The following is a 13,193-nucleotide window of genomic DNA, read 5'->3' as shown; positions in this document are numbered from 1 at the left end:
AATGTCTGCTCTGCGGAGATCCGCGGACTTCGGAAGTTCCGATATGATAACGTGAACACGACCAAATCCATCATTTGGCAGTCACTAGCTCGATCATGGAGGATCTATGCGCCGTCTTGACTAATTTCAGTGCTTCAAGTATAAAGAGGATTAATTTGTCTTGCTGTGACAAACAAATAATAAACCACCACCAAAATCGCATATATAGCAAAAACTACAGTATCAGACATCAGGGATTCTTTGAGACAGCTTGGCTATAAATTTACTCGTCAATTTTCAAAATAACATACTCAATTAATTCATCATGGCACCTATCCGCGTCGGACTGATTGGGCTTACTGTTGGAGAGGGTAAAGCGCTGGGGAGAGGCGCTTGGGGTATCGCAGCCCACTTACCGACTTACACCAACTCTCCAAACTATGAAATTGTCGCTCTTTGCAATTCTTCTGTTGATGCCGCAAAAGAGTCAATCGCGTATCACAAGTTACCTGCTACTACAAAGGCATATGGCAATCCCGAGGATATCGCCAATGATCCCGATGTTGACCTTGTCGTCATCTCCGTCTATGTCTCAAAGCATCATATGCTTGCTTTGCCAGCCCTGAAAGCAAAGAAGCAAGTGTTTTGCGAGTGGCCTCTCGGCGCTACTACGGCAGAGGCAGAGGAAATGGCCCAACTAGCCAAGGGCTTGAAGGTTATGACGGGATTGCAATTTCGCGCAGATCCTCTAATTACCAAGGCCAAGCAGCTGGTCGACAACGGTGTTATAGGCCAGATTACGAGCACAACGGCTACGGGATGCTTTAACAACTATCCAGCCGATACATGGAATGCAAAAGCAGATTATTTCCTTAACTTTGAGGGGTGCACCAATGAGTATACCATCTCATTCGCTCATTGTAAGCTGCGTCCTGTTGACCAAAGCAAAGCGCTGTGGTAAATTGCTAACAACGAAGTAGTCCTGGACTCGTTCACATATATTATGGGGGACTTTGCTAGCCTGCAGTCGATTTTAGATATTCAGTATAGCACCGTTAAGCTCATTGATTTCGAGACTGGCGAAGTCACTGAACCTGCTCGCAAAAAGACGGCCCCAGATCACATCTTTGTTAATGGTAAACTGGAAAGCGGCGCCGTTGCTAGCCTTTCTTTCCGCAAAGTGACGAAGACGGTTGATGGCAAAGGCTTGCGATGGTTCATCTCGGGCACCAAGGGAGAGCTGGAAATCACTATTGAGGGTCCCAACTTTCAAATGGATGTTGCTGCGAAGCAGCTGCGTCTGGTCGAAAACTCGACCGGGCAGACACAAGACGTTGACTTTACTGATGCCCAGGAGCTCCCCTATGTTAAGAACGTCCCTGTCATGGGTGCAAACACATCTAGGCTCTGTGAGAAATTCGTGGTGGCCCCAACCGAAGTCGCCGACTTCGATGATGCCCTGAAGCTTCACCAGCTATTGGATAAAATTGCAGAGGCAGCTAATTACCCATACAAGGCTTAATGAGATTCGTCATCTTTAGTGTATGCCGTATGTTGTCTAACACGCTGTAAAGGTGACTGGAGAGAAATACGGTGGCTTTACTCTTCTATTCAGTACAATAAAATATTATGTTAATTAAAATTACCGTCATTCAAAAATCCATGTTATTTGCGCCCTTGGACCAGGGAATGTAGGCGTCCTCTTGCACATGAAACTAGGTTGGACAGCTGAAAACATGGGCCGAGGTGAGGCGGTGGCGCAATCAATTAGCACGAAGCTGCCTCACGATCTGCCTCATTTGAGTCTTTGTTGACTTATAGCTGCCTTCGCTTTGTTGTTTTTGTTGGGGATGTATTCTCATATATATTTACTAGAGATTTCTACATTCTCATCCCCATCTTTAAGATATCCACTCGCAACCTCGACACCATCCACAACCATAAGCATTCAAACGATTTACCGCAGCTTATTCACCCAAATACTACTCCATTCTAAAAATATCACTTTATTTTTCCGACGATAAACATATACGGCATCCCATACTATGGATAAACCCGAAGTCTCTGGCGACAATAAACTAGTTGAAAGTAGCGACATAGCAGCTGAAAGAAGCGACAGAGGAGACAGAAGCGACGTACCAGCTGGATGTAGCCATGCAACCCAACAAGAGATTGTTGCGAATTTCTTCCATTATATCAACCAGAAGCAAATCGATGTGGTGTCAGACATCATTGCAAATGGTTTCGTCACTCCAGATACACCAAATCATCAAGGCGAAACGCCTCTTATAAAGGCTGTCACCAACAATGATGCAGCCATGGTACGCCTTTTAGTATCGCTCGGAGCAACAATCGATGGTTATGGCTCCTACTCGCAGGATAGCCATCATACCAAATTTCAGCGAACGCCTCTCCAGGTTGCAGCCACAGAAGGCAAGCTTGGCATTGTCAAGATATTGCGCGATCTCGGTGCCGACGACTCGCTTGTTGCTCCAGATGGTGCAATGGCACTTCGATTAGCTGCTGAGAATGGCCATCGTGAAGTAGTTGAGCATCTCCCAACTCGACGCGGTGGTGCTTGGAAGAGATGGAAGATGACGCACGAGAAGCAGATGCGGCTTATTCGGCGTATTATGGAGAAGATCGGATCAGTCTTCAAGTTCCTCTTCTGGACCGTCCCCAAATTCCTTCTCTGGACAGTTCCGAAGCATATCATTCTGACTGTTCCCAAGGCTATTTTTGTGACTTTGCCTAAAGAAATATGGCAACGTCGACATAAAGTCGGGCCTTGGTGCAAGCGGCAAATCACAAAGTTTCCCGGCCGCATGAAGAAGGCAGCCAAACTCGCCGGTCGGGGAATTAAGGACGCAGGAAAGGTCATCCAAAAGACGCCAGGCAAGATATGGGAGATTATGAAGCGCATACCCGGCGCTTTGTGGATTATCATATCGTGGATTGGCAAAGGACTTGGCAAGGTTGGTACCGCAGCTTTCAATGTCCTGAAGCGAGTCGCTTCATTGCTTCACACGACGATTCAAGCTGTGGTAGGCTTTTTTCGAGCAATTACACTGCATGATATTGCCAACGGCCTCCGTGCCATTTTCCGAGCTATATTCATCGACTTTCCAAAAGCCGCTGCGTACTTCATCACGACGTTTGGAAAGACAAGTCTTAAAGTGCTCGGAACTGTTCTAGGTTCTTTTGGAAAGGGGATTTTCTATTCCTTCGCCCTGGTATTCTTACTGATTCGCTGGTTACCTACGAAGATCTGGGAGATACTAGTAGCCTGTGGAGTTTCCATCGGGAAGGGAGTAGAGGAGATATTGGTGTGGATAAATCCAAAGAGGATGTAATACGAAGAAGAGAGGAATGATTGTTATTTTGGCAGTGGAGTCATGGCGTTTGATATTTCTATATTTATGTACACTAGAAGGGAGGGTGTCTATTAGCCCAGTATTGCTGCCATTTCACTCCCATAATTCTACATGTATCATTAACCTTTAAACCATTTTTTATCGGCAAATATCATACCAGTTTCACAGACTTCTGATAAGTGGAATTCATGCAACGTGATGGCGACATTAAATGTCTCCAACGCTCGCTCAGCAGCGGCTTTGCACGGCTACGAGCGGGATTCTCCTTACAACCCACGTCCATTATTCCAGCAATGATCGTACAGATAATTGGACAGGCCGGGACAAATCCATTGTAAGCTGCCTAGTTAGAAACATTAGTGTGATGGGGAGCGAGAAAAGCCTCCGATCTCGTTCTAGTTCAATATCTGGCAGACCAGGGCCCTTGTGTCCGCTCAATTCATGCGCGTAACGTTTGGAACATCCACGCTTGAAATATCTCGTTTGATGCCGCATAATAATAATAAAATGCTCCTGGATTAAGTGTGAAGTGTTATGGGCTTCTGACTCACTTATATTCCCCGTAGGCGGCGCGTAACGGAGAATATGAAGTTGCTGGTCAGGGCAATTACAGAAGTTTCCGTCTGAGGCCAGCACTCCAATGGGAGGCCTGCTCTGTACAGATTGCGATCCTTCCTGCTTATCGGACTTTGACCGGGAATGCCTACCCTCTCCCTATTCGCCAGCTTCTGCAGTTCTCCTCTTTCCTGGACAGAGCATATCATATACGGAGTAAGGTGGCTATGGAATATATTAATCTATGCAGTCCTTCTTCCCCTCTTTTCATTTTCGCTGAAGACGTCTAAGTCGTCAGCATTATTTGTGTCGTCTCGGAATATTATCTCTGAGTGGAAATGTGCACTGTCACCCTGATAGTTGCAAATATCCCCTAGTAATAATCGGGAATTGGCCGCAAAGGTCAATACATCACGCGACATGGTCAGCGATTCCTTGTCTGGGTCTTCCACTGCATCAGAGCCACAGCAATGGCAAGATTCATCAAAAAAAGAAACTCTGGAATTCGAAGCGATCGAAGAGCCCAGTGAAGTTGCAAGTTGAAAATGCCAGACCGTCTATCTTGTCTCCCATTACTAACAGACGCTTGTCAACTAGGATGATGGCGATGTCGAAAAGGCAGATAGCAGGTCAACGCGATCTGACCTATTCTCAAAGTTACCATCAGGACACAAAAAGGAGCAAGAAGCAGACTCTCCGCCTGCAGTCATCCCTGTCACGGACCTTGAAAATGGCATCATCGGATGGGATAGTGAGCACGATCCTGATATGCCACTCAACTTCTCTCGCAGTCGCAAATGGCTCATCACGATTCTCTTATCGGCCATCACCTTTATGACGCCTTTTGTTTCGTCTATTCTTGCACCCACCCTGGCGGCGATGGAGAAAGATTACGGCATTGACGACATTACCTTAGGAGCAATGCCCGTTAGCATATTTCTGCTGGGGTACGCGATTGGCCCTTTGTTTCTATCGCCCTTGTCCGAGATTTACGGTCGAAATCTGGTTCTGATATCAGCAAGCGCATGGTTCTGCATCTGGCTTGTGGGCTGTGCGCTTGCCCCATCACTCAATACGCTCATCTTCTTCCGATTCATGTCCGGCATTGGCGGCTCAGGATGCCAAACCATAGGTGGTGGTATTATCGCCGACATATTCCATATAAATGAACGCGGAAAGGCAATGACTATATGGATGCTGGGTCCCATTGTCGGCCCTACTGTTGCGCCCGTCATTGGTGGCTTCGTGTCTGAGACAATCGGCTGGCGTTGGGTCAATTGGCTGTCATTCATACCCACTGCTGTCATCGTGGTGGCCATGGTCTTCCTAAATCGTGAGACAAATCACCGGGTATTAATTGCACGAAAGACAAAGAGACTTCGGGAAGAACTCAAACGGCCTGAGCTTCGGAGTTGCTATACCGACCCGGATGCCCCAGTCTTAAGCAAGAGACAGATCTTGATGCTTGGGCTGATCCGACCACCAAAGATGCTTTTTCGTTCACCAATCATCTTTGGGCTGTCTCTGTATATTGCCTTTGCGCATGGATGCCTCTATCTTCTCTATAACACGATCCCGACCACTTTCGAGGGCAGCTACGGCTGGACCCTAGGTATCACGGGTTTGGTGTATCTCACGTTGCTTGTCGGATACGGCATCGGCCTGCTGTCGTTTGCTATTCTCTCTGATAGCACTGTTATTCGTATGACTGCTGCCAATAATGGTGTCTACGAACCTGAAATGCGGCTTCCCGATTGCATCTGGTTTGCCCTCATTCTGCCCACCACGTTTTTCTGGTATGGCTGGAGTGCTGATAAAGCTGTCCACTGGATTGTGCCCATCATCGGTATCGCACCGTTTGGAATTGGCATCGTCGGCGTATTGATGCCTGTTCAGACATACATCGTTGACGCATACCCCCAATATGCTGCTAGCGGCCTTGCTGGATTCGCCGTCCTGCGAAATACTGTCGCTGCTTTCTTGCCCTTGGCGGGACCTCAGCTGTATAAGAACTTGGGCGTGGGCTGGGGAAACTCTTTGCTTGGGTTTATTGCGATACTCTTGATTCCCATCCCAATCCTGATATACAAGTACGGCAAATGGATGAGGCTTCGGTTCCCAATCCAGTTGTAGTGATTTTTGTTTCAGGTTTACTATTTCGGCGCGCTCGGACAGTTAGTTTTTGGCATCTAGGAGTTGAATTAGGATAATGTTTCGCGTAACAATTAGACAGCATCGATGTTATTTTACCCCCCGTAGCCGCAATACACTGGTTTCGTCACTACTAGCATTTGCCTTACTAAAAAAGTAAGAATTATAATTGAATAAAAAAAAGAAAGAAAATACCAAGAAAGGGAGTTACGAAGACGGAGCCTTCTACGGGCATCATTACTGAAGAATAGATATACTACCCGGCACCTTGCTAAGAACATCCAATTGAAATTGAACGCGATGTGCGTCCAGTCAGCTGCTTTACGCGTTTCGTATCTGCCGAAAGCACAGAGCTTTGATAGGTGGTAGAGTCCCGATCTAGTACTCGATATTAAAGTGAGTTACAAAGGAATAATATCCGGTGTATAATATCGATGATGAGTATTTTCTTCATCAAAAACGTCGATTAGATAGAGCTTGGTTATAGTAGCTGCAAATTAAGTCTGTTATCGGCTGGTGTCCGCGGCCGCTAGTTATAAACGTCAAATAATCTGTCACCCGCATGAATACATGTAGAACACCAACAGGTAGAATATTAAATCCGTCCTTGTAAGTAGAGGGAATGGCATATGCTGATACTGGGCCAACGACCCAAAGATACGAGAGCTGTTTAGCAATTTGTTCGTTTGCTTGACTCCTCCCTAAACTCCGACCCTAGAGCGTAATTTCACTTGCTCCTTAGCCATGACAAGGCGTCTCAGGATATTCAGACGTACAGTAGTCTAGGCAACTGATTGCAAGTTGGTGAGAACCTTATATGATACACATACATTATAGACTAGGAGGCGGGAGAGACGCTATCACCGCGAATGCACGGGGTAATAGCCGACTGATACCAAGCTGAGTTCGTATTTCGGCTTCCAAAGCTGAACGAGAACGACAAGCGCAGCCCACGGCGAAGCGCGGCTATATCAGTGGGTCTTATGTTGAAAGATTATGCTTAAATCGATTATTTACGGAGCGGAACTTGTCTCAAAAGAAATGATTAAGCTGACAACGGGGTTAGTGAGACGTTGGTATGGAGGACTCGGAGTCTCCGCAATAAGTGCTAGTTTGAGTAGTTCGCGCGACGCGGGAGATTGAACCCTTGCTACTGTCTTGAAATATGAGATGATGCCTCATGAAAACTATCATACATTACTGATGATCATGATGAACATTATATCTAATTTCTACTAGCAGATTCGCCAGATTCCGAAATTATGCTTACAGGTTCACCCGTGGATCTTCAAAGGTTCCCTGGGTATACGAGGAACGCCTGGGGGCGTCAGTTGTGAAAATGTTCCTCGCCCTTCACTAATCATATAATAATCTAGTGAGATTGATAGGCTGAATCACGACCCCCTTTTGTCCCCAACTCTCTGTATTTAGTAACATACGAGGCTGACCGCGCATTAATAGATTACTATTGCTTGCACCTCTGCGTGTAACGGACGGTCGAGCCGTCACCCCCATTATTGTTATTATTTTGTCTCAAGTCCAATCGCTCTTTGTGTTTCGAGGCTCAATATGCACAGATAAATCGCGCCATATACTACTATCATTTCCCGCCGGATAGGGCGGTTTCCGATAGACATGCCATCCACAACCAATTACTACTACCATGCTAGGAAAAATTTGCTAGGACTTGTCTGAACATATGCAATCACCTTGGTGGGACGCTTACGTTGACAGGGATTGTGACAGCTAGTCGTTGCGAATGCACGGATATGCCAACAAAGACAACGACTGATCATTGGACGGCCACCACGATCTGCTCCGTTTGAAGCTCGCGAAACGGATAGGCGGAAAAGCCGGCTCTTGCTAGTTACATATTAATAGAACTCGTCTACGCGGATATAAGCTGATGGTCAGAGAAACTGGCACATTGTACCTCCACTAGACTACATGGAGTTGTAGCTTGGCTTGGTCCCATGCACAAATTGGGTTGCGATGCCAATACCAAGAGAGCCTGCTGAGGCTCTGCAGCCCAAAGCTCGATAACTCCCATGTGGCAGCTGCAGCGCTAATAATGGCTCTCTTTTTTGAATAGTGATAGATATAAGGTAAAGCCCGACCCCTGGTACGGGCTTCTTTCACACACATGCATACATAACGGTGACACGCCCCGAGGCTCACCCTTCCATCATGGTGAACACGCATTACGGATACTCGAGGACGAATTCCAATATGGTCATGGACGGGATTCTTTGGCAGCCCGGCGTCTGGAGGAGAATACCATGGAGGACCGTGGGCTCCTTCACCGGATTCATGGTGACGTGCGGCATGATGGCCCTCGTTCTTGCTCTGTCGGAGGACCAAGAAACAAACCAGTGGCCGACGCACAACAAATACTTCACCGTTCCCGTGCTCCTGTCTCTTATGGGCGCCATTGCTGTTCTGTTCCTGTCGGTCGCAAACTCGGAAGGATTCGCAATCTCGTGGTGGCTCAAGGCTCTTAAGGGAACGAAGATCAAGGAGCTTCACTATGACCTCGAGGTCACTGGTAACCTGCTGGTCGGCGTCTTCAGACCGACCCTGTTCAACGTTATCACCATATCATCTCTAGTTTCTCTTATAGTGAGCATCGCCGTCGGTGCTGTGCTGCAGAAGGCCTCGGACACTACGAGCAAGACGATTGGGCCGTACCCGGACCACATCGATATACCTGTCCTGAACACAACCCTGCCGTCCAACTTTAGCGGCTGGGCAGGTAGCGGAACCGAAACCTCGTTGCTGATGCCGACTTTCGCCTATGTGTTCAAGCAGTATTCGAATCACAGCATCATCACAATGCCATCTAGCTGTGTCAACAAAACTTGCCAGGTCCATATCGCTGCGCCGGGCTTCGATGTCGACTGCAGGGACAGCACGGTCAGCTATGATACTGGTAACATGGCATCAGCCAGAGGCGATAAGCTCACGACGTTTCGGACGAGTGTCGACTGGGAGCCATCACAGGATCCGGCTGCCCTCAACCATATGAACCTTTCGATCCTGTACAAACCCACAAGTGCATGTGCTGGGAAGATGCAGCAGCATAATTGCACCCTACGAGCCGCTGCGGTCGATTACACAGTGACTATTACTAACGGAAGTGTTACATTGCAGCCCTGGGATATCTCTCAAAACACCACCATTAGCATCACCAACTTCACCAGCTGGCTGGAGCTGGGCTCGGGAAGTGTCGGGGCCGGAGGATTTCTGACCATGTTTGGGGGCCTCGCCTCTGTTTTACAGGCGCAGTACAACTCGAATACAACGCTCAAGCTCGGAACCATGACCAACACACCGTTTATAGTGACCGCTTTTGGACAGGCGGCAAGCACATTTCTAACATCAGAGATTGAAGACTATGGCAATTGTACCATGTCATGGTCAGATCCCAGGGAAGACATGATCAACAACATCCGCGAGCTCATGTTCCGCAGCGCCCTTGCCGTGGCAAACTCGACCGGAGCGCCGCCCGTCAAGTTCAAGCAAGCAGAAGCGCTCGTGACGAGAATAGGAATAGTGTATAGGGCTCACTGGAACTTCTTCGGCATCGCGATTGGATGCATGTTTTTCCAGCTCTTGATTATCCTCTACCTCATCTGGGGCTGGCAGAAGCTGGGTAGAGAAGTCTCGCTTGATCCATTTGAGATTGCAAAGGCTATGGGTGCGCCGCTGCTGAATCATGGATCTTCGAATAGTTCGGCAGATCAGATTCTGGATCTTCTCGGTAGCAGAAAGGTGAAATATGGTGAATTGGTTGATGGAGAGCCCAAGGTTTCGGGAGGGACTGCAGTACCCAAGAATGGCTATACCCTAGTTGACAGTAACGATCCGGATATCGCGATGGGTAACCTTCAAGCTCGAAACACTGAGTTGAGCTTGACCACGAGGAAAACGCTGGGTCTTGACGTGGTGGACAAGGTGCAGGATGTGAGACTTGGGGTGCATTATTAGAGAAGTTGTCTGAAGAGCGGAGATGAGGTCTAGTTTTGTTCGTACATACCCTTATAGCGTTTCATTCATAACTTCTCCAAAAATTGTGTATTATTTTACATAACTATTTTGTTTTCGGCAACTCAAGAAGCGAACGTGCATGGGCTGAAAAGAGGCATGTCGCGATCAGTGCAGGAGAGCGCTATCCTGTTGACAAATTCTCTTAACACTTACACATGTTAGCCTGGTATTCTAATCATCTCCATATCCTGAAGCAGTGCTAGTATAGATACTTGAAGAAGTTGCAGAGCACAGTAAATGGAAAGCAAAGCAGGGATTGTATGTGAACTAAAGTAAGTAGGGCCGAAGAGGATGCCGAGATGCCGAGTAACAAGAACGCCAAAAGATGGGGTCCCCAGAATCTACAGATTTTAGTAGAGCTAACGCGTCGACGATACGAAAATCTGGGGATACAGAGATCTTGTCATGCATTTGAATGACTGTGAATAACTAATATTAAATGGAGCCGAACCTCGTATCGTATCGTCGTCGTGCCGATGGCCTCACCGTTCCCACTCTCGCGCATTTGCCCTATATGTACACGAGCTTGACGAGTCCACGGAGGACATAAAAGTCGAACAGATCCAGTCTCGTAATGAGATTCTTGGTGAAATGCTAGTGACAAAGGCTCTCTCCACCCAATCCGGCATCCAGTGCACAACACCATGAAGCCCATTTCGCTGAGCTTTGCCTCTCTAGCAGCACTCCTGTCTGGAGTTAGCGGCCTTGCTCGGTTCTCTGAACGCTCAACATCTAATCCAAACTGCTTTCCATTCGGCAGCCAGGCGAAGCTCAATGCAAATCTTCAACCCCCCCACGTTTCGAGAGAAGAGTGGTGGTGTCCTCAATCCGACTTTTATGGGTTTCTTGGCTTTTCATTCCCCTTTCAGTTTACCAACATGGACTTTGAAGTTGCAAGTATTAGCTCTCACATGCAGCAGATGAAACGCCAATTTGGCGCTACAATGATTCGCATGTACATACCGGAAAGCTACACCACACAGCTATGGGAAAACGTGCTAGAGGCTGCCATTTTGAACAACATGGGAGTTGTCGTCCAAGTAGCATTCCCGATCAGTGGCAATGATGCAAGTATTTCCCGCAGACATAGTTGTATGCTCCTCTTTGCACCCCTGCTGACCAGCGCCACAGCTCTCTTGGGAAAAGGTTCTGGAAACAACGCTCTTCGAAACCCTTGCTCACAGCAAATATTCCAAAATTGCACCGTATGTTATCTATGCTGCCGAGTATCTCAATGAGCCAGTCGGAGATTGCGACATGTGCGCCGCAGGCAGCAACGGCAATGCATCTGAGCCGGCCAGCTTGACGAATCTGACTATGGGCATGTCTAATTTCCGGAAGGAGATGCACAAATATGGTATCCCAGCAGGAATTAGCGAGGATTGGGATAGACCTTATTTGATGAGCGGTGCACCTGGTTCTGATGGACTGGGTGTTGGATTGGGCACAGTGGGAAAGGCGCTTGAGCCAGTATTGGACTTTATCCACGCCCATGTCATGGCTTACTATCACAACATTCAAATTGACGATGCTTGGACTTATACTGCAAATCAGGTTCTGTGGTATAAGAAGTATCTTCCACAGTTTCCGCTCATCATCTCAGAGGTAAATACAACGCAACTCCAAGGCCAATCGCTACTGCAGAACACTAATTGGCACTTTTTATAGATGATGTGGGCTACAGGCTACAATGTTTTGCATGCTGGTGGCTATATTACTGGTTTTGCTATTGCAGAAGTGAGCGAAGCTGATTATACCAAGTTTTGGAAGACAGTGGATGCAAACTGCGCTTTCCTGAAAGAACACAACACGGCATATTTTATCCATGCTTGGAGGCAACAAGGTACTCTCAATATGCTTCAGAATGATGGAAGCGTTGTAATTCCAAATTGGAAGCCTAAGAAGTGGTGCTAGATAATTAGGCAGGGAGTCGAGAATCATGCAGCCACAATAAGTAAAGAACTAAAGGAATGCTGAGAACAAGTGATGCTGGAGTGCGGTCCAAGATTCAGTACCTTGACAGATACAAAGAGTGGCTTCATATCTAGAGTCTTTTTCTTGTATAGGCAACATCGTTAACCAACAAGTCCTAGTGTGACAAGGCTACGATATAAAGCGAAGTCGAGCCACCTTGGTCCAGTACACTACAAGGGCAGGTTATATAGCATGACAGGCTAATAAGGAAGAAATAGTACTGATATTGAGAAAGAATTTGTTCAATTCAAATAATATGCATAGGAGGCGGAAGAGTGGTATGTTGAATACCTAGAGATAAATGCAAAATAGACTAGAGTCTAGGTCCCTCAACCCCCTTTTCAGCCTGAACAGTGCCTTCAACAAAATAATCAGCGGCAGTGACACCCGCCAATCATTCTAAGACAGAGGTTAGACGCAATTAGCATCGTAATATGTAAATCTTACTAACCTGTCGAACACAAGCCCATACTCTGTGCGAGGAACTTGATACCGTCTTGGTCAAGTTCGGTTAAGTTGATGCTTTCATCCAGCCTTCCCAAGATACCCGTGCCTGTTATGTGAAGTTTCAACCCAAGTTTGCAATTTGAACGAACAATTCGAGTTTCTAAGTCAACATATAGCGTAGGTCCAACGATAGGAATGCTTGCTTCCCAGCGATGGGCCCTTGTCCAATCATTTTTAAAGTAAACGTCGACTTCATATGTCTCGTCTAAATGAATTGGACTAGCGTTTGCCTTGACATGAGCGGGAAGCTCTACGTGGTCAGGCTTGAGATTAGCGCCTGGAATCTCAAGTCGGACGTCGACTATGCCATAGTCGTGATAAAAACAGAAGTTGATATCAATGTCATATTTCTTAGTTGGTGGCGGATCGATTTTGCAGTCATCGGCCATCACTAGAGGAAGGGCTGGCAGCAGAGCCATTAATCCAATGGGGGCGAAGAAATTGTTGAAACGCATGATTGGTATGAGATTGAAGGAGTTTTGAAAAGATGTTTTGTTGTACTGCAGAAGCTTTGAATTTCTACAGCTGGATACAGGCGATTTGGCCGGTATATATACACATGTACATACATCTCTAGATGATCCGATATTACGGCAGAATTGGTAC

General features: G+C 47.0%; 6 protein-coding genes across 6 annotated transcripts; 5 read left to right on the top strand and 1 right to left on the bottom strand.

Annotated features, from left to right (window-relative positions):
• Positions 1-304: 304 nt before the first annotated feature.
• On the top strand, positions 305-1,501 carry TRIVIDRAFT_34277 (uncharacterized protein; the record flags this gene model as incomplete). The annotated part of the gene is made up of 2 exons (XM_014105614.1): positions 305-899; positions 960-1,501. 2 exons carry the CDS (start codon positions 305-307, stop codon positions 1,499-1,501), a joined length of 1,137 nt encoding a protein of 378 aa, XP_013961089.1.
• Positions 1,502-2,024: 523 nt separating this feature from the next.
• Positions 2,025-3,453, top strand: TRIVIDRAFT_207601 (uncharacterized protein; the record flags this gene model as incomplete). The annotated part of the gene is made up of 1 exon (XM_014105613.1): positions 2,025-3,453. The coding sequence occupies one exon, from the start codon at positions 2,025-2,027 to the stop codon at positions 3,330-3,332; it is 1,308 nt and encodes a 435-aa protein (XP_013961088.1).
• Positions 3,454-4,328: 875 nt separating this feature from the next.
• On the top strand, positions 4,329-6,041 carry TRIVIDRAFT_196765 (uncharacterized protein; the record flags this gene model as incomplete). The annotated part of the gene is made up of 2 exons (XM_014105612.1): positions 4,329-4,331; positions 4,506-6,041. 2 exons carry the CDS (start codon positions 4,329-4,331, stop codon positions 6,039-6,041), a joined length of 1,539 nt encoding a protein of 512 aa, XP_013961087.1.
• A 2,205-nt stretch (positions 6,042-8,246) lies between these two features.
• On the top strand, positions 8,247-10,046 carry TRIVIDRAFT_62670 (uncharacterized protein; the record flags this gene model as incomplete). Its single annotated transcript, XM_014105611.1, has 1 exon — positions 8,247-10,046. The coding sequence occupies one exon, from the start codon at positions 8,247-8,249 to the stop codon at positions 10,044-10,046; it is 1,800 nt and encodes a 599-aa protein (XP_013961086.1).
• Positions 10,047-10,750: 704 nt separating this feature from the next.
• On the top strand, positions 10,751-12,020 carry TRIVIDRAFT_196763 (uncharacterized protein; the record flags this gene model as incomplete). Its single annotated transcript, XM_014105610.1, has 3 exons — positions 10,751-11,198; positions 11,230-11,711; positions 11,775-12,020. The coding sequence occupies 3 exons, from the start codon at positions 10,751-10,753 to the stop codon at positions 12,018-12,020; spliced, it is 1,176 nt and encodes a 391-aa protein (XP_013961085.1).
• A 260-nt stretch (positions 12,021-12,280) lies between these two features.
• TRIVIDRAFT_211280 (uncharacterized protein) lies at positions 12,281-13,096 on the bottom strand (the record flags this gene model as incomplete). The annotated part of the gene is made up of 2 exons (XM_014105609.1): positions 12,281-12,479; positions 12,532-13,096. 2 exons carry the CDS (start codon positions 13,040-13,042, stop codon positions 12,475-12,477), a joined length of 516 nt encoding a protein of 171 aa, XP_013961084.1.
• Positions 13,097-13,193: the final 97 nt, after the last annotated feature.

The sequence above is a fragment of the Trichoderma virens genome (assembly GCF_000170995.1).
Source record: "Trichoderma virens Gv29-8 chromosome Unknown TRIVIscaffold_1, whole genome shotgun sequence".
Taxonomy (NCBI): Eukaryota; Fungi; Ascomycota; class Sordariomycetes; order Hypocreales; family Hypocreaceae; genus Trichoderma; species Trichoderma virens.
The sequence above is the reverse complement of the archived record's forward strand: the minus strand, read 5'-3'. Positions and strand labels throughout refer to the sequence as shown.